The sequence below is a fragment of the Lithobates pipiens genome, unplaced genomic scaffold (genome assembly GCF_037356315.1).
Source record: "Lithobates pipiens isolate NorthernLeopardFrog02 unplaced genomic scaffold, aLitPip1_a1.2 Scaffold_1, whole genome shotgun sequence".
Taxonomy (NCBI): Eukaryota; Metazoa; Chordata; class Amphibia; order Anura; family Ranidae; genus Lithobates; species Lithobates pipiens.
This window is the reverse complement of record NW_027507685.1, coordinates 68,802,973-68,824,283: the sequence shown is the minus strand read 5'-3', so window position 1 is coordinate 68,824,283 and position 21,311 is coordinate 68,802,973. Positions and strand designations below refer to the sequence as shown.

Sequence of the window (21,311 nt, the reverse complement as noted above, 5' to 3'; positions counted from 1 at the left end):
TCCAACTTCATAACCTGCAGTCGGAGCCTCAGGGCCAATTCCTGTTCCTTCAGACTCCTGGAGGCATAAATACCCAAACAAGATAGCATTCTCTTGCTTCACCCCCTCACAACCAGCGATGTCCCGTATTGATTTGATACTGATATCCCCCGCCCTGCTGCCCAACCTCATAGAGGTGGGGTTTGACATCAGGGTGCTCTCAGATCACTCCCTGTACTGGGTGACAACGCAACTTCCCCCTCCCACATGTGGTGGATGAACCCATTCTGGTTCACCGTCCTGCCAGACCTGGACACTGCCCAAATGGAATGGGCACACTTTTTCCTCACCAACCTGGGCTTGGCGCCCATTGGATTGGTGTGGGAGGCTTTCAAACTCCATGCCCGTCAGATCCAGTCTACACGCATAAACAGACACAAAGCCACATCCAAGCTTGTTCTACAACAAATCAGAAGAGCGGCTTAGCTCCCTAGTCGGCAGCCATTCTTTCCCTTGTCTTATTACAATCTAGATTAACTGATCAATTAAGTTTTGAAAAGGCGAAGCAGGGTATCTTTTTTGGCAAACAGTGCGTTTTTGAACATGGTGAACGAGCGGGCAAACTGCTCGCCTATATGACCCACCTCGACCAGTCCCCCAGTTGTGGTCCAGCTCCATGCAGCCTCCGGACCGTGATATCGGACCCTAGCTTGGTGGCAGGAGTTAAAGCGGTTTTACTCCGATCTCTATACATCCACAGCACAACACACGCAAAATTATCCCAGTTCCTTCAGGACATCGACTTCCCCACTCCCAAATGTCCCAACTAGAAGCGCCTATCACCTCAGAATGAATTACCGAGGCGTTGGCACACCTCCCACCCTCTCTAAGGCACCCCCCTACAATTTTATACACAATTTCAAGAGGTCCTCACCCCCAAGCTACAAGCTCTATAATACCCACATCTTTGACTCTGCGACTCTCCTGTCATCCATGGGAGAAGCTCTCATCGTTCTCATCCCCAAACCTGGCCAAGATTCCCCTCTTTTCCAGAGTCGTATTGCCCCATCTCACTCCTACAGTTACATGTAAAAATCCTAGCCACAATTCTTGCCTTACAACTCAAGTAATACTCAGTATGGTTCACCCTGACCAAACCAAGTTCATGCCCAACAAGAACACTGCATTCAACCTTCGCAGGCTCTTCATGAACCTACAGGCCCACACATGACAACATTGGATCCAGGGTAGTGGTGAGCCTGGATGCCAAGGCGTTCGATTCTGTGAAATGGAACTACCTTTGGGAATGCCTCCGCAGGTTTGGCTTCTGTCCTAAATTTGTCAAATGGTTACAGCTTCTTTACCAGGCCCCCACTGCCCGGATCCAAGTCAATAGCAGGATATATGACTCATTTGCATTATCCTGAGGTACTCGCCAAGGGTGCCCCATATATCCACTATTATACACTCTAGCCATTAGAGCCCACCCACATATCAAAGGTTTCTGCATAGGCCAGATGACTGAGATCCTCAGCCTTTAAGCAGATGGCATGCTCCTTTATTTGGAAGACTCTGGCCCCTCCTCAACGGCAGCGTTGCAGCTGATAGAACAGTTCTGGGAATACTCTGGCCTGCAAATCAATTGGTCCAAATTCCTTCCACAAATTTGGCCTATCCAAACGAATGCTCTTTTGCTACCTCCAGCTCCAACATGCTCTCAACTACCAATTTGGTGAATCCGCCCCCATGCTCGAGTCATTGCTCCTTGTGGATGTGGTCCACGGCCAGGATCCTAAGGGACCGATTTTTTTTTACAACCACCTCATGCTGCTCAAGGCTGCCTCACGGGCATACCTGCTAAAGTCCAAGTGGAAGGCAGACTTGGAGGATGCATTAGCCACCTCTAAGACAGTATCTCCTAAATTGTCAGACAGACTTACACACATTTTGCATAGGTCCAACATTACCCTGACTCGCCTATCCAGGTTCAAACCCAACCATAGCCCGGCTTGCCCCAAGTGCGGGGACCCTAAGGGTACATTTTACCATCTGATATGGGCCTGCCTACATCTCCAGGAATACTGGTCACAGGTGGTTAGATTCCTCCATGACATGACCTTGGCAGCCTCCCTATTCCCGAAGAGGAGAAGTACCTTAACATATACCAAGAATCTGTTTCGTGCCAGAATGCAAATCGCCCGCACCTGGAACAAAGCAACCACACACACACACACTTCAGCAATGGATAGGGGCAGTGAAAGCCACTCTCCCTTAAAAAAAAAAAAAAAAAAAAAAAAAAAAAAGTACTGTACTTGCATAGAGGCTGCCCAGCCAAAAATAATAAAGTTTGGGACAGGTGGCTAGGCGACACATCCACATGCACGGACTAAGATTAACTCCCAGCTGTGGCACTGCTCTTAGCGTGGCCCACGCATTTACTTGTCGCCCTTAAATCTGTTTATCCGCTCCCGAGTACAATGTTAAATGTCTCCCGCACTCCTTATGTTTTTGTGGGTAAGAATTGCGTGTCAATCCTCTGCAGGGGCCCATTGGTCCTTGCGGGTGGATTCCCAGGTATGCTCTAAATTAATGTGCATTGCTTAGCCGTAGGTTATGACAAATTAGTTCTTCGTTTGTTTAGTACCTGTTGCACTTAGTACTTAAATGTATTTTTTTTTTTTTTTTTTTTAAGCCTGCTGTCATCACAAAGCAGGACCTGGCTCTGAAAAGATCCCAACCATATGCCTGGGACTGGCAGTTGGCTCAGCCTCTCCCACCCCCTAGAGCTCCAGTGAGTACTAGAGGGGCAGTGCAAAGAGCCGTTGGCTGACAAATCACCAGCTCTCTGCAACCTGAAGACTGAGAACTGAGCGATCACGGTGTTTAAGCACATTTTTTTTTTAAATGAATCCTGAACTTCTATACATCAAACACAATGGGCAAGGCTATAAACTAAATGATTGTGTGATTATAACTAATTTGACATTCACCGGGAGCGACGCCTTCCTCCATAATGTCGATCGCGATCAGGTGACCTTGATCTGGAATATCTTCTGCTGTCTCTTGCCCCTCCTCCACTTGAGTATCGTCTTACAGGACTGCGAGAATAACGCCTTGAGCGAGAACGAGAATTTGACCTGCGCCTCCGATTGTCTCTTCTAGATTTGGAGCTGGACCGAGATCTGGAAGATGTTCTAGATCTTGAAGAGGAAGACGATGAGGAAGATGAAGAAACCCTCCGTCTAAAATTGAAGAAGATGGGGAGAACGCAAATGTGTCAAAACACAATAAAGCATTACCAGTGTACATCAAGAGCTTCCAGACTCAAAAACACAGAGACTAAACATTTCCATTAAATAATCCTAAAGTACAGCACAGTGGTATAGTGGTTAGCACTCTCACCTAGCAGTAAGAAGGGTCGCTGGTTCAAATCCCAACCACGACACTACCTGCCTGGAGTTTGCATGTTCTCCCTGTGCCTGCGTGGGTTTCCTCCGGGTAGTCCGGTTTCCTCCCGCAACCCAAATACATGCAGGTAGGTTAATTGGCTTCTGTCCAAAAATTGGCCCTAACATATGAATGGGGACCTTGGATTGTGGGCTCCTTGAGGGTAGGGACCGTTGTGAGTTTGCAACATACAGGGATAGGGACAATTGTAGACACTCACTCAGGTTGAACTGGATGGACTGGTGTCTTTATTCAACCTTACTAACTATGAAATCCTTTCCTCTGCTAGAGTTTATAGCACCAACAAATATGAACCATTTAGATTTATTAATACAACCCATGGCATAATCTATGAACAAAACCCTACTCCCGCCTGTGCCTCAAGGCAGAGTTAATCCTCCATTTGGCATTACCATCCTGCCTCTCGTACAGCATAGAGAAGGTTAATCTAGGCTGTCAGTTACAACCTGTATATCAAAACACTATGCTGCCCTTTCAAAGTCACTGTTCTCTATGTATATCAACAGCCTGGATCACAGGAGACGAATGCAGTGTGTTAATTTCATCGACTAACACTTTTTAGTCGACTATATCATTATTAATTTTAGTCCACTAAAACAACTGAGATGACTAAAATATGACTAAACTAAAATAGTTTTTAGTCTTAGTCTTTTGACTAAAATGCCAAGTTGAAATTTGACTTCAAAATTAACATTGGTCTGTAGCGCATGTTCATACCTCAATGCCATAATAAATAACATAACATATTAGCTTTGTCACTCCAGCAGTATATGAGTTCGGAAAATGTAGAGAAATGTTAACTAATGCATTACAATTTAATTACACCCATTCGATTTTAGACGACTAAAATGAGTTTTAGTTGACTAAATATGACCAAAATCAATTGCATAAGACTAAAACTAAATCGAAATTTGCTGGCAAAATTAACACTGCTAATGCATAGGCTGAATCTTAATCTTAGACTAAACATTTTGACATGGATGTAGGTTTAATATGGTTTATTGAGCAGTTTATGAAGTTACCATAATTACAAAGAATAGAAAAAGGTTATATTTAAGAAAATTACATTCATGCTTGGTCATATTTAATAACTTAATTGAAATGATTGATATATTTAATCTCTACTGAAAAATCTGTGTCACAACAGTTTAAACTTTCAATTAAAAAAAAAATTGAATGGGGGGGGGGGGGGGTACAAATCTAATCTAGGAAGTAAAGCATAATCTCCCTGGGACACAGACAGCAAAACATTTTTTAGTCACTTTGTCCCATTATTAAACAAGAGTTTTAGCTAGAGTTGGGCTTTAAAAACCAACTAAGATAACTATACATGGCTTAGATTGGCCAAATCGACATAAAATTTGGACATCCATAGGTAATCATGTCATAACTCATGTGGGACACAAAAATAAATGAGGCATCATGCACACTGGAAGTTGTCATCTCTACTACTCCTTTTCTCCTGGCAGCAGAGTTTTGGCAAAGTGTGAGGCATGTCAAATGCTTGGGAGAGTGTTAATTTAATTGGCCAGAATACTAAATTGTAGCCATTGAAATGAATTAATGCTCAAGCAATAAAAACGTGCCTAAAGCTCAAACATGTCAAGCGTTTTTTCTGCCAAAATTCTGCTGCTCCTGGATGCACTGGCTGTGGGGTTTTCACATGAATGATGGGAGTTTTCCTTTAAGCCAACAATAATCATCCATAATCATTCCCTGACAAGATTGTACTTACCAATTTTCCCAAATATAAAAACGAAAAACCCACAAATTCAACAAATTGTTGGAATTTTGTACAAACATTATGCAAAGTTACAAATATTGACCAAATACGATTTTTACGTCATACTTACCTGTAAAGTCATTTTGAGTACATCATGGGACACAGAGTCAGGCTAATATTACTTGCTGGGTTATACTTCATCATTAGGTGGACACTGGTAGACCAACAAGGTCTTCAGACAGGAAGTGATCCCCTATAGAACCCCTCCCATACAGCAAGTACTTTAGTTTTGTAGCAAGCACCAATTCCTCAAAAAAAAAAAAAAAAAAAAAAAAAAAAAAAAAAAAGGGGGGGGGGGGGGACGGGGGGACGACGACGATCTCTGTCCCATGATGTACTCAAAGAAAAAGGGATTTTACAGGTATGACGTAAAAATCCTATTTTCTCTTTTCCATACATCATGGGACACAGTCAGGCTAATATTCATTACCTGCTGGACATCCCAGAGCAATAGCCTTGAGGGGAGGGAGACACCCCGCCAAACAATAGCAATCAGAATTTATACGGCAGCAAGCCAAATCCTCTACTGCTCGAACATCCACTTGATAAAATTTTGTGAACGTATGCAGTGAAGACCAGATAGCAGCCTTAAAAATCTGAGCCACAGATACCAGTTGACGAAAAGCCCAGGAGGTTCCTACACCCCTGGTAAAATGAGCTCTCGCCCTAAAGGGAGGAGCTTTGTTTCAGACCGTAGGCCTGAATGACCAACTGACGGACTTAAGCGAGCTGCCCCTTGCATAAAAAGATATGGATCAGTGAATGGGAGGCTAAAGGCCTTTGAAAGAATACAGATAAGGCCGAAACTTGACCTCCAAATTGTACTCAAAGCCAAAATTTGTTTTCCACAGCCGACTGTAGAGTAGAGATTTCCCAAGGATGCCATTTTCTGGCTTCACACCAAGCAATACAAGTCTTCCAGACCTCATGATAAATCTTTCTAGTGACAGCTTTTCTAGCATTCAGTAGACACCACTGGTCCCGAGATGCCATGGTCCTTTAACACCCTGGCTTCAATAGCCATGCCATCAAATTTAGAGACTGGAAATTGAAATATTGAACTTTGAGACAGCAGAGCAGGGTGACATGGAAGCGTCCATGGTCCGTCTAATGTCAGTCTCTCAATCTCAAGGAACCAGGACCTTCTGGTGCCACCAGAATGACTAGAATCCCCCCCCCCCCTCCAAATCCTACGCAAAAAATGTGGAAGGAGAGGGATCGGAGGGGAAAGCATAAACCAGGGTTTTTCCAAATGTCCGCAAAGTGCAGCGGCATCCCCCCCCCCCCACCCGATGTAGTGGGAGCGTCCCCTCAAAAAGGAGGGCTTGGTGCTGGTTTAGAAGAATTTTGGACCCAGGGCCTTTTCTGGCCCTGGGGGCATGCCCCTGGTCCTAGCGGTGGCGGAACCACCCTGATGCTGAGACATTTGAGCAAGTAGTCTCTTGGCTATTAAATGAGGGACGTCTGGTGCTTTTCTTCACAGGAAGTAGAGAACTCTGCCCTCCGGAAATCTTTTGGATACATTTGTCCAAGTGATCACCGAATAAATCTTCCCCATGAAACGGGAAACCTGCTAATAACTTTTTACAAGGAAGCGCAGCGGACCAGTTTTTAAGCCATAAAAGTCTGCGCATATGTACAGACAAGAGAGCCAGACGAGAAACCTGCTGTATTGAATTCTTTAAAATATCAACAGCAAAACACAGCTCTTGAGGAATATCTGTCTTACTTTCAGGCAGATCATCCTCCTGGTTAGGCCTATTAGGCTGTTTAATCTGATAATTTACAGACTGGCAAATACCAACTGCTGCAACAGCTGGCTAAATAGCTGAACTGGCCAAAAGAAAAAATAGGAAGCCTTTAATAAACTCCAATTTCTTGTCAACAGGGTCTTTCAAGCCCTGTGAATTATCTACCAGAGTCAAGTTCTTGTTTAAGGGAGACACTGCTGCATCTACGACTGGCATGCTCCATTTTTTTTAAAAACTTTTCATCAATGGGAAAAGGGAAAAACTTTAGGAGGCAAAAAAGTCCTGTCAAGATGTTCCCAATCAGCATACACCGCCTGTTCCAACAGGGGGTATAGCGGAAAAGTCTGTGTGACCTCAAAAGGCCTCAGAGATCCCAAAGAGGACCGGGGGGGCTTAGTCAACTCTGCAAGAGGCAACTTAAAGGCAGAACGAAAATTTTGGCCAGAGTCCGGATCAAAAGCCTCTGCGACTGAGGGGCAGACATTGACTGGATATGTCCAGATTACTCGGAAGCAGACATCTGCCGGGCACTCCACCAAATCCTGAGCTTTAAGCTCTTACACATCCTCAACCGATTCCTGCTCCAGACTAAGACTCCGGGGAGGGGGGGGGGGGGTCTGTCACACTTCTTGCCACCCTGCAGGATGGAGGCAATCGTGCGCTCTAACCCAGCTAGGGCTGAGGGCAGATCATTCTTCATGATGAAGGGTGAAGCAGCAGCATTGACTGTAGGCACAATACCAGATAAGCGCAGCCTCTGGTCCTTCAGGGGATACAACTAGGTTCATCAGGAAATACTGATGACATAGGTGTGCCCTTCCCTGTGGTGTTAGTCCCACTCCTTTATGGAAGACATTAAATAGCCGCAAACAAAGAGTACTTGGGTGTATATTAAAACACCTCAGAAGGGAGACCCTTTAATAGGGCTCAACAAGCCCCTATGCAACAATCCTGCTAAGCACCTTTAGCCTGCCATGCAACACCTGATGACTCACATGACCTGGGTAAGGAAAAATGAACCACTGCAAGCGTCTGTTCAGAGCCTGCTCTGTGTCCCACAACTGCCTACTGGAAGCATCATATGCTTGGCCTACACAGCTTAAATAAACTGAGTGTGCGCTAAAACGTTCTATGCAATAGTGCGCATGCATGGCCCCAGCGAACGTGCATGACTGTATTTGCATACGACGCAAATCGTGCACCCATATAAAGGCTACGGCGCATGTGTGGTGAAGCCGTGCGCATCATGGCTGCCAAACTGCTGAGCCCAGCGGCACTCGTGAACGCACGTGCGCCATGGCCAAATGGCGCACCCTCAAACAGGTAAAAAACAGCCAGACACAAGCAAAAAAGGTACACTTTGCAAACACCCACAGCTAGCCCAGAACTCCCCTGTATGGTCACTGCACACAGGAGTCCAGCCCTTAGCTAGCTTGACTGATTGTTCACTGGGACACCCCACAATAATAAAATAAAGGGGTTTCACTTGCCCATCCAGGTGCAGAGCCACCTAGAAACTAAAGGCCCAATCTTCACCCTTTATGGTGGGTTCCTGTCACTTGGACCTTCAAGGACTGGGTACCCTTTCATGTTTTAGTGTCCACTCTTGGACCTGTACAGCACCCTGCAGGAAATGCCTTAGCACTGTAGTGTCCAGGATTCCCACTCCGCAGGGTCCAGCGCCTGGGGGCCACATTACAGGCAAAACCTTGCAGGGTCTTGAGTCTTCTTTGTGAGGCTCGGGTACCATTTATCCAAGCATAAAAGCCTGTGTCAAATGGATCCAATCCCCAAATCCCTTGATTTTGGAACAGTTTGTGGGACTAGAGACCTGGAGCTCAGGAGAGCTCAAACAAACTGCACCATCCACCTTACGGACACTGGTAAAAGACTAAAGTGCCTGTATGGGAGGAGTTATATAGGGGATCACTTCCAGTTTGAAAACCTTTGGTCTACCAGTGTCTATTCACCGAATGAGGTATAACTCAACAGGTAAGGAATATTAGCCTGACGCTGTGCCCCATGATGTATGGAAAAAAAAAAAAAAAAAAAAAAAAAAAAAAAAAAACACACCACACACCCCCCCCCCCCCACCCCCCACCAAAAAGGTCCCTGGAACAGAAAAGCTATTGAACAGCCTCTCCTGTGGCTTCTTTGGCATTTGACGCTTTTGAGTTTGATTCCGGTATGCAGAATGTTGTCTTTCCTTTCTCTGGCCCCTATGTCATTAAAGGACAATGTAATGACTTAAGGGTTGAAGCACGAAGCCAAAAACACACAGCAGGAAACACAGGCATCCAAAACTCCCCAACGTATAACCTGCCAAAGACTCATACAGAGGGCTGCAGCAATGGAACAGAGGGAAGGTAGCAGACAGGTCACCAGAGACTATAAAAGCTCTTTATGAGCCTTTGATTTGGCTTTTTAATAATTTTTTAACCTGACAGGGTTGCTCTCAGCAGTTCTTCAATAAGTTAAAATCAGATTTTGAAGGACATAGCATTATCCATCTATGTTTTAAATTGTGTCACAAGAACTTAGATCGATAAATACTTTTCAATAAACTTTAGTAGACTGAAAAATGATTGAAACAGCAGGGCCGCATACAAGTAGTACTGCCCCATTCCAATTACCGGTTGGGGAGTTCCGGCCCTTCTAAGGCAGAAGATTCTGGGCCTCCCGCCCTCCCCCGTAAAGGCCGACCCACACGACATACGGCTGGGGAGAATCTAAAGTTACCGACCGGGAGGCCTCTTTACGACCTGAAGAAGTCCCAGAGGCCTGTGAATGTGGGGCCCTTTTGCTGCCAGTTCCTGCAGGAGTTTGGGTTGCATGACCAGATGCTGACTCATCTTCACTACCCCCAAAGCTGGTTATAAAAGTGATGGCTTCCTCCTTTCCGGGGCTTGGTGTATGAGAACGTGAACCAGAGGAAGACTCTGACTGGGACCTGAAAAGAAAAAAGAAAAAGTAAAAAATAAATAAATTAATAAAAAAGGGGACATGTTCAAACACACAGTCGCCAAACTCAAATGACCAAATTAATTTCTATGCCATCAAGTATGTAGTTCACCCCCTTTACCTTCTATAGGGATCATATGTTGGACTGTCTCTCCGGGCATAACTGTAGCGTAGGGCAATAAAAGAGAAGTAGTTAATATTTTAACACATTAAGCACAAAATATGTTGCTTTGATACCTAGGAGCATTATCAATATAACAAAAGACTAACAAAAACAAAAATTTGTTAGAAAGCATGCTGGCGGCCAACATTTAATTTTGCAGCTCTGGGAAGTTCTTTCATCATGTTTAAGACTTCCTGATGACACTGTGCAGCAAAACGCTTTGAGGCGAGGATACTAAATTTTATACTTCTTGTGGACCTACTCTTTAATAAATGGGTTGCACTAGCATCTTGCCATTTGTGGTTTATGCTTACCTTTGAGGACTTGTGGAGGAAGATAGAATATTGATCTCACCACCACCTATGCTTAAAGTGGTTGTTAACCCAATTGCCCCAAATTAATCATGCAAGCAGTACAGCATCCCTCTTTTTTTTTTAGTCTAAACACCGTTTTTGAGCTGTTTCTAGCATGGTCACGTGTCATCTCACTGCAAACTACATGTTGACAGTGGGAGGAAGGGATAGATGAAGATAGGCAAAGAGGAGGACACAGCTGCGGATAAAGCAGACAAGCACTGACAACGATCTGAGGGATAATTTAAAAAGCACCATGCTGCCAATTGCCCATATATAATAAAAAAAAAAAAAAAAACAAGTACAGGAGCATTTTTTTTTTTGGGGTTAACGTTTTAAGGCTCACAATTAGCGTTATTAGACACACTTCACCCTGGGTCTAGGGATCTGGTGAATCAAATGCATAGGGGACCAGAGGAGCATTGAGTGGAGACAGGCAGTCTCATCTGCATGGAGTGTAGCGTGTTACGTCAATCACGTGACTTCCGTAACGCGTAGGGAGTGGCCGTCGCAATACCGGAAGTGACACAAGACTGGCGGAAGACGCCAGGACACCATTTTTATTGTGTGCTGTTTGATTTACTTCTAAATGTGAGAGTCTTATTCGTTCGTTTATCTAAAAAAAATGCTCGTTTTTAACAATACTGCACTATTGGAGCCTTCTCTTCTCTTTTATGTGAATATATGGAGTGACATTTGTTTATGGACACCACTGCCTATACCATAGTACAACTATTACAGGAATGAATGGCCCTCTGGTGGCCCGTGGTGGATGTTCATAACTGGGGAAATATTTACTGTTGAGGACCCCCTGCTGGCTAAAGAGAGAACGGAGGCTGCCTTAAAGTAGAGGTGAGAGTTCTGGGAGCCCATATCCTTTCTACATGAATATGTTTTAACCACTTCCTCTCTGAGTTGAGTATCAGAATACTTTTGGTGCCGTTGAATATACCCAAGGACTTGCTATATGGACTAGATTTTTTAACTACCTTTTTGTATATTTATTTATGCACTAGCACGTTTATCATATTTTGTATTTGCGTAGGACCACCATTTATTTTAAATTAAAAGCATGTGTGGCCAGGGGAAAGACTTTTTTTTTGTCCAGGGGCTCTGAGGATTCCTGCAGTGCAACGTTTTTCTGGTTCAAGTAAATATAGCCCTCCGGGAAGGAAGGGTAGGATAGAGTAAAGAATGGTTAAAACTTTTGTATGTGTATAAATCTGCTATGTCCCTCTGGAAAGGCCTCTTAGTTATCAAATGGGTGTGTCCATTGGTAGATTAACCCCCATATCTGGCAACTGTGGTTAAATAAAAAAAAAAAAAAAAACCCACACATAACCAGGTGTACCTTCCTTCTCTGGGCTGGCTGCTCAGTTGTCGGCTAATTGGCATCTCCCATTTCTCCACAGTGACTCACCTGTTGATATCCTGCTCATCAGTCCTGCCTACTTAAGCCATCCAGCCCAGATGATCTCTGCCTTTGCCTTGGTCACATCTCTATAGACGCTCCCCTGTGTTCCTGTTAGACTTCCTTGGCTGACATTCATTCTGGCTCCAGATCCTGCTTGCTATTCTACTACTACGCTCATCTCTGGCTCCCTGACATTTTGGCTTGTCTGAGTATCCTTTGTGGCTGGGGGGGGGGGGGAAGCAGTAATAAGGGGGGTGGACTGATGCATTTAAAATACATGATACGAGGATATGCAATTATGGAAAGAGGTAACGGTGGTGAAGGTTTATCGGATTGGAAAATTATTTTCAATCGGATAAACCTTCTCCACCATTACCTCTTTCTATAATTACATGTCCTTGTGTATCATGTATTTAATTGCATCAGTACATCCCCCGTATTACTGCTCCCCCCACCCCCTTCAGCCACAGCCTTCCCCACACTGTATTTACACCATCTCCATGGTTACAAACGTTCCGCCCATTCCCCTATCACGATCTGACCCCTCCCCTAGCCTACAGTATATGTTCCCACTACCAATATGGCCACCAGCCAAGCCTGATGTAGGAGCAAGCAAGCTCCGAACTTGAAGCACCACCCAGCCTGCCCTCTATCCCGGAATTGATCAGCGCAGTGTGGAGCATCACGGAGTGTCCTCCACCTGTATTTCAACCACCCGGAAGCACCGAATACCTCCAGCACCTCCGGGGAGTATTAGGACACACGAAAAAAGGAGCCCCCTCCATTGGCCCGTGACATCTCCACACCCGGGAACACGCGGCTTAACGGACACTATTGTTATGTTAGTTAATCTCTGCTCTTATACCCTTATAAATAAAATGGTTGTACTACACCAGGGAGCCGTCTTTTTTGTGCTTGAGATATTACGCTGCAAATATTCAGCCACAAGGTGATCCAGGAGGTACACCACTATTTCAGAAGGAAATCCAGACAAAGTACTACTTGCCTCTGCTTACACTTCTGGATGGTCCCTATAGCATATGAAATCTTCACATTTTGGAGTACAGGACCGCTGATTATTTTTTTACAACACAGCTTCACATTTTTACTGAATCAGTAGAAACTGGCAGACAGCCTGTCATATCTCCCAACGAATGGCAAGTTTCAGTGAATATAGGTTGATCATCCATACCTTGGTGGACTAATCTTTCTTCCTTTTAATCGTTTTTCTCTGAACTCTCTCCTCTGGCGACGGGAACGGCGTCCCTGAAAGTACATATATAAAAAACGTTAGCACTGTATGAGACCAATCCTAATAAAACAAAAGAGGTCTGTAGACAGTAAGATCTGTTGAGGGAAACCCCAAGTTAGAGATAGGCAAGTTACTAGCTGAGGATATCAGTCTGCTGCAATGAACCATGTCACGTCGAGCTGTTATATGGTGCAGATCCTTACAGAATACATGGCCTTCTCTTCTTCTAGTGCCTTGGCATGTTTTATTGCTTCGGATTCCTCTTTGTCTTTACGTAGCATTCTACAAAAATACAACAGATACCGATTATACCTTCTTACCTTTGTTTGGAATAAGAGAAGTCTAAAAAGGGATTGCAAAATCAGCAATATTCTTGAAACATAGAAGCTAAAATATATAAAATTGCAAGCTATAGGAATAACATCCTCATTCTTACTTGTCTTCATGACATCAAATTGGAAGTCAGATATTCTCATTTAATGACTAAATTAGTAGTAAAACCAAAAGATGAACAAACCAGAGCCTACCCATTTAAAATTCATTGATGGCACCTGTCACACAGACAGAACTACAGTAAGCTTGTAGATATCACCACACTCCCAAATCCAAATTATTGTTGGGACAACAAAAACAAGGCATGGGTTTATGAATAAAGCTGCATTCTAGGCAAATCACTACATACACAGCAAAAAAATAAATAAAAAATTAGTGCAATAGGATTTTTATAAACAGCTTGTAAAATCCTTTTCTTGGGGTACATCACGGGACACAGAGGCCACCATCAGGTGACGGACACTGGCACACCCTAGACAGGAAGTTTCCTCACTATATAACCCCTCCCATACAGGGAGTACATCAGTTTTTTGTAGCAAAGTAATATACATAAATCCAAAAAATAGGGGACAGACCTCTGTGTCCTGTGATGTACTCCAAGAAAAGGATTTTATAGGTAAGCCGTTATAAAAAGCCTATTTTCTTTATCGTACATCACGGGACACAGAGCTGCAAAGTAATTACTATGTGGAACGTCCCAGAGAAATGCTATTTGAGGGGAGGGAGATGCAAACAAGCAGAGCGCCATCAGACTTGAGAACCTATACTGTTGCCTGCAGCACACTGTGCCCAAAGGCAATATCCTAATGCCTTTTTACATCCACCTGATATAATTTAGTGACTGTATGGACTGAAGACCAAGTTGCGGCCTTGCAGATCTGAGCCATGGAGGCTTGGTGATACACTGTCAATGAAGCACTAACTGCTCTGGCGGAGTGCGCTTTGACTTGAAAAAGGTGGAATTCTCCCTTTTAAACCGTATAACTTGCCAAATCCACTTAAAAATAGTAGATTTCGACGCTGCCTGTCCTTTCCTAGGACCTTCTGGCAGCACAAATAAAACATCAGTCTTTCGAATCTGAGCAGTCTTTAAATAGACCTTGACTGCTCTCACATCAACGGAATGTATCGATTTCTCTTCCGTTGAACAGGGTTCTGGAAGAAAGAAAAAGGACCACACTACTATGGTAGGACAATATCTTGGTTCAGATGGAAACCTGACATCACTTTAGGCTTAAAAAAAAACTTGGATGAGGATGCAACACTGCCTTGTCCTTGTGAATAGTTAAAATATGGCTCTTTACAAGAAAGAGCCGCCAACTCTGATACCCTTCTTGCAGAGGATATAGCAACCAGAAACAACAACTTCCCTTTCAATAGGACCAAGGGAGTATGCTGTTTCAGCTCAAAAGGCTGTTTTTGCAGTACCGACAAAACTAAATTTAAAGTCCCAAGGGTTCAAGGGTGGCTTAACTGGTGGAATAAGCCGCATTAACCCCTGCATAAACCCCCAAACCAAGAAATGCAAAGCGGTCTTTGAAATAATACCAATAAAGCCGAAACTTGACGGTACTCAAGGCCAGCTTCATCTCTACCCCTAATTACAGAAAGGCAAGAATTCTGCCTATGACATACTTCTGAGGATGCCAGCCCTTGAATTCACACAAGGAAACATAAGCCCTCCAGACTCTAATAGACGACTCTGGAAGCTGGTTTCCTTGCATTAATAAAAAGGTGGATACCACTGACCTGGAAAGCCCGCAATTCTTCAAAATGTGTGCTTCAATAGCCAAACCGTTAAACTTGGTAAGGTAGGATGGAATATTGGACCCTGCGAGAGTAGGTCTGGAGGTGGTGGAAGGGTCCATGGGTCCCCTACAGCCATCTTTACAATCTCTGCATACCAGGACCTTCTGGGCCATGCCGGGGCTACAAGAATCACCAACTTCCTTTCATTTGCTTGATTCTGCAAAGAACCACAGGATCCTACGTACATGCACTAGTAAGAGCGTAAGGCGTGACACCTGATGGATAGACTTTAGTGGCGTCAATTGCAAAACAGTTGACAGTTCGGATAAGTCCCAGGCCTGCTGAACAGGGACCCCCTTGAGAGCCTGTTTAAACTGGTCTTTTAGGGACTGACTAATATCTTTTGCTGCAACTGCAGGTTGAATTACTGCACCTGCCAAGGAAAAAGGTTTTAAATAAGAATTCCAATCTCATATCTGTTGGATCCCTAAACATTTGCGCATTGTCTACTGGACAAGTCAAACTTTTAGTTACACAGGATATAGCAGCGTCAATTGCTGGTATACTCCATCTTTCGGTGAATTTTTCCTCCATGGAATAAAGTGCTGAAAACTTTTTAGGAGGGAGCTCATGCTTATCTGGGTGATCCCACTCAGCATATACAAGTTGCTCCAGCAATGGATGGACAGGAAAGGCATGCAGAGCCTGAGGAGGTTTTAGAGAACCCAAGGAAGAAATGGGCCTTTCGGCTGACTGTTTGGGGCAGCTTGAATGCAGAACAATTTCTGTAAGATTGCACCAGCAATTTTGCAGATTGCGAGGCTGAAAAGGGTTCTTCCACAGTTTATTCCTCAGAAGAGGAACCACTAGTCTGTCCCCCTTCCCGATCCCCTAAGGGTAACATCCGCCTCTGCCCACTGCACCATTGTTAAGTCGTCCCCCCAGGCCCTCTATCACTTTTTCTCCCACTTTGAGTAAAATGTGCGATTAAAGCAGCTAACCTTTCTTCTAACCCCACCAGGGCTGAGGATAAAAATCCTCAATAACAGACAGGGGCTGAAATGCTGGAAACATCTGCAACACCTAACAGTCCCAATGGCTCACCCTGGCCAGCCACTTCTGGTCCTTCTGGGGAAGATGGCATTGCGGAGGCACGATTAGGATCCTCAGCGCCCAAAGGCGATGCCTTTGGTCCCTTCTTTGAAGTGTTTGTACCCCCCTTCCTGGAAGGCATACGTCTTGCGCACAAAAGCAGAAGTACCAATAAACAAACGTACCAACTTCTGAGCTATAGCCCAGCAAATTAAATGCGATTAATGCTCAGCCTGATGCTGAGTAAATGGGTCCTGGGAATATGTCCCCAGTCTGCTCCTGTGTCCGTTCCATTTAGCCAGCTGCATTGCAAGAGGCTTTCTTATGGGCTTGGCAGCCCTGCGCATCTGCTGTGTGATGAACATGGATATTTACTCAAAAGAAGAAATCCAAAAGTGAATTTAACCACCTCAATACTGGGCACTTAAACACCTTCCTGCCCAGACCAATTTTGAGCTTTCAGCGCTGTTGCACTTTGAATGACAATTGCGCGGTCACTGTACTCAAATGAAATTTTTATCATTTTTTCCCCCACAAATAGAGCTTTCTTTTGGTGGTATTTGATCATCTCTGCATTTTTTTATTTTTTTCTAAACAAAAAAAAAGAAAAAAATTTTGAAAAAAAATGTTTTTGTTGTTTGTTTCAAAACTTTGTAAATAAGTTTTCTCCTTCACTGATGGGCACTGATGGGGCTGCACGGACGGGCACTGATAAGGTGGCACTATTGTACTGATGGATCCCAATAATGCATGCCAATCAATGATGCCCACTGTGGGCACTGATTGGCATCCATTGTGGGCACTAACTGACATCCCTGGTGGTCCAGTGTGGGCATCCTCGGGGGTGCTGCGCTGATAATCGATCAGCATAGACCCCCCCCCCTGTCAGAGGAGCAGCCGATCGGCTCTACTCGCGCCTGACAGACGCGAGTGAGGAAAAGCCAATCACCGGCTCTTCCTATTTACATTGTGATCAGCCATGATTGAACACGGCTGATCACGTGGTAAAGAGTCTCCGTCTGAGACCCTTAACCGAGATCGTAGTTGCGGGGTGTCAGACTGACACCCCGCAACGATCGCCGCGATGCACTCCCCCGGGGTGTGCAGCGGCTCAAAATCCTGAGGACGTCATGTGACGCCCAGTCAGGATTTTTAAACCACTTTGCAGCCGTCATTTGCCTATAGGGCGGGCGGTAAGTGGTTAAAGTTCCTTAGGAATCTTCCCTTACCTTCACCATCATGGCGGGCTACATTAAAAAAAAAAAAAAAAAAAAAAAAAAAACACACACCCTTCAGGGACCGTGTCCCTTTTTATTGGGGGTCCACTCCCTTGGACCTGTATAGCACCCTGCCAGATACAAATGTTGGCATTTAGATGCATGACCAAAGCACTGGATCCCAGGGTCCAGCCCTCCAAGAGGCATTATAGGCAAAACCTCGTTCTTTTACAGGCCTGGGTACCATCCACTTTGGCCTCAGTGGCCCTTTGAATGGATCCGGTTTGCAAAGGCTGCTTAATCCAGTAAGGATCCTTCCAGAGGAGCTCTATATAGCACTTCTTAAATTGTGACCAACACTTTAGACACTGGCGAAAAAAAAAAAAACTGAGGTACTCCCTGTATGGGAGGGGTTACATGGGGAAACTTGCTGTCTTGAGTGTGCCAGTGTCCATCACCTGAAGGTGGTCTATATTCCACATAGTAATTACTATGCTGCTCTGTGTCCCGTGATGTACAATAAAGAAAGATTTTTACTACTACGTTCAGTGAATTTTGTGATTCTAACACGCCTTCCAGAAAACTGCACTGTTACTTACCGTACAAAATCCCCTTCAGCCATTCCATAACTTGTTGCTTGCCTGTTCAGATCAGCAACCTGTTCTTCTGTTACCTCATCCACATCCACCTCCACATCTGAAAAAAATACATAAAGTGAGTCCTGCAATGCAATATAATATAATATAGCGAGTGAGTGAGTCCCAACACAGCAAATATGAACAGATAAACTATAAGACGGCAATATGGAGCTGCAGCCAAAACCTTTGCACTCCCAGAGAGTGGACAGGGGCGGATTACCTCAGGTTTTTAAAGCCACTTGTGGTACTGTTGGGAATATTTGCTCTCACCAGCAAAGTGAATACAAACACTGAGGCTGGGTTCACACTAGCTGCAGCCATGGGGCACAGCAGGGGGTCCGGAGCATCAATGCTCCCCCCGTTCCAGGTGCGAATCAGGTCTGAATTCAGGCAAAAATTTGGACCAGAAACTGAGCCAAAAATGCACAGGACCCTTTTCCAGTGTGCTCTGTGAAGCCCCCCAGAGCTGTGTGAACTGGTCAGTCTGCTGTCATGCAAATTGGATGCGGGGAAACAGGCATCCAATTCGCTTCAGTGTGAACCAAGCCTAATGCAATCAAATTCTCCAGTAGCATGGGAGAGGATAAACTTTAATTACGTTTTTTATTACTATATGTGCCCCTGCTGGCCTTTCTTCATTGACTGACAATATAAAACAAATATTTTTTGAAGCAAAAGCAATAAAAGGCTTGACCAAGGCTCTAACATGCCCTTGCTCTAGGTGGCTAGATACATTTTTAAATAGGTCTGTGTTTAGCAAGTAACCCTTTAATTATCAAGAGAAAATAAATGGAGTTGTGTGCATTTTTCTCCTCTCTGCAATAAACAAACCTATGTCAGGGATTACTTCATCTTCATCAGATTTGCTCTCATCATCAGAATCCTCATCATCCAGTTTATCAGGAGATTCCCCCAATTCAGCAACAGTGCTGTCTTCATATGTATAGCCAATTGTGGCCTTCTTCTCTGCTAGCCTGCAAACAAATTGATAAGGGGTTTACTGTGTCACTCTACAGACAACAATCCCATGCTGTCCCTAATCACAATGGAAAAAAAAAAAAAAAAAAAAAAAAAAAAAAGGGACAGATTTTTAAATACAACTTACCTGTAAAATCCTTTTCTTTGAATACATCACAGGACACAGCAGTTATTCATGACTATCTGGGTTATACACTACCTCTAGGTGATTGGACACTGGCAACCAATAGCAAGAAAGTTCCTCCCATATGGGAGTTACCTCAGTTTTGAAGCAAGCAATGAAGAGCCCCAGGAGAGAGGGGAGGGATCTCCATGTCCCATGATGTATTCAAAGAAAAGGATTTTACAGATAAACTGATTTTTAAATACAGCTCATCATACATCACGGGACACAGCAGTTATTCATGACTATCTGGGATGTCTTAAAGCAATGCACCTGAGGGGAGGGACACAGTGCTTAGACAAGTCCCAACTGTCCTTTGGCCCTATAAAGCCGCCTGCAACAAGCTAGGGCCAAAGATTGTCTCTTCTCGAGACCAGACATCCACCTGATAAAATCTGGTGAATGTGTGAACTGAAGACCAAACGGCTGCCCTGCAGACCTGAGCCAAAGACACCTGTCGATGCACTGCCCATGAAGCACTAACCCCTCTAGTGGAATGAGCTTTCAGGTCTCTCGATGGAATCTTATGCCTCATCTCATATGCCTGAATGATAGTTGGAAGTCGTAGCTGCCTGTTCTTTCTTAGGACCCCTCAGGTAGAATAGAGAGTCAGTTTTCCTGAAAGGGGCTAACACCCTTAAGTCCACACCCAGTTTGCCACCTCTCTCGCTTTCCAGATTTCCAATGGAGCGCGACAAGGCTGCCCACTTTCCCCTCTTCTATACGCCCTATGCATAGAACCCTTAGCGGCCCATATCGGAAACAACCCAAACATACATGGTATTCAGGTCCATATTAGAGACTTTAAGGTCTCTGTGTTTGCGGATGATGTCCTCCTCACCCTCACGCAACCCCACGTGTCGCTCCCGAATCTCCATGTAGAATTAGACAGATATAGTGCCCTCTCAGGTTACAAGATCAATAACTCAAAGACGGAAGCCCTTGCCCTCAATATACCCCACCAAACATTAGCGCCCCTCTCGCAAGCATTCAACTACTCATGGAAGACGTCCTCCCTAAAATACCTCGGGTTCACATTACGCCCACATACAACACTTTACAAAGCCAACTTCCCCCAGCTCTACGCTTCCATCTGCCTGACCAGGTGGAAATCTCTGGGGTTGTCTTTTTGGTCACCCGACGACCCCGAAGATGACAATCTTACCTAAAAACTTATATCTCTACGAGACCCTACCCATTCCCATCCCGACCTCACACTTTAAGAGACTTCAGGGTGACTTGATAATTTTTTTCTGGCACTACAAGAGGCACTGAATTGCTAGATCAGTTCTATACGCCCCCCCACCGCAATCAAGGTAGCCTAGCGTTTCCCAATATAGCCAAATACTATTTGGCTGCTCAACTACACCCTGTAGCCTCTTGGTGCACTCTCCATGCTTACAACCGATGGACGCAAATTGAGAAGCTATGGTTAGCTCCCATCCACCCGAACTCCATGTTATGGAGCTCCGGAGCAGTGGGTGGGGGTCTACAGCTACTAGGGCCAATGGCGCTCCTACGAACATTATGGCGGCGTGCCATATCGGCATACCCGCTTACCACTACCTCTTCCCTAGTCACTTTTTTTATTCACTCCTAAGATCTCGGACAGTTTACATTCACAGATGTCCCACTTCTGGATGGAGAGGGCCCTTTTCCGATATGACCAACTGGTTGACCCTCGAACCAGGATCCTAAGGTCCTTCAAGAACCTGCAGGACGACTTTGATATACCCAAACAGGCATTTTTTTTAGTTGCTTACAAATACGCCACTATGCGCAATCCCTGGTAGCGAAGACATGCTTAGAGGGTCCCTCCCCTAGAGGTATGATATTGTTCACTTACCAACTCCTGATCACGGATGGGTCACCTACTGGGCCTCGCCATGCTTACATGAATAAGTGGGAGCAAAACCTGGGTATAGATATACCCCTGAGCGCGTGGCGGCTCATATGGTCACAGGCAGCTAGGAGTTCCATTTGTACACTTTATAAAGAGAATACTAGATTCTTCTCT

The 21,311-nt window shown here is 44.7% G+C and overlaps 1 protein-coding gene across 2 annotated transcripts in view; it reads right to left on the bottom strand.

Annotated features, from left to right (window-relative positions):
- Positions 1-21,311, bottom strand: part of CLASRP (CLK4 associating serine/arginine rich protein) — a 77,857-nt gene that overhangs the window by 33,948 nt on the left and 22,598 nt on the right. For both annotated transcript variants that reach the window (XR_013262721.1, XM_077454062.1), the window contains exons 7-13: positions 18,985-19,127; positions 18,115-18,211; positions 13,328-13,406; positions 13,065-13,138; positions 10,064-10,105; positions 9,725-9,931; positions 2,970-3,221 (exon numbers count right to left, since the gene is read on the bottom strand). Coding sequence is in view for 1 of the 2 variants with exons in the window: in XM_077454062.1 (XP_077310188.1) it covers positions 2,970-3,221; positions 9,725-9,931; positions 10,064-10,105; positions 13,065-13,138; positions 13,328-13,406; positions 18,115-18,211; positions 18,985-19,127 (894 nt within the window). In the remaining variant the exon portion in view is untranslated. The remainder of the gene's footprint in view (positions 1-2,969; positions 3,222-9,724; positions 9,932-10,063; positions 10,106-13,064; positions 13,139-13,327; positions 13,407-18,114; positions 18,212-18,984; positions 19,128-21,311) is intronic.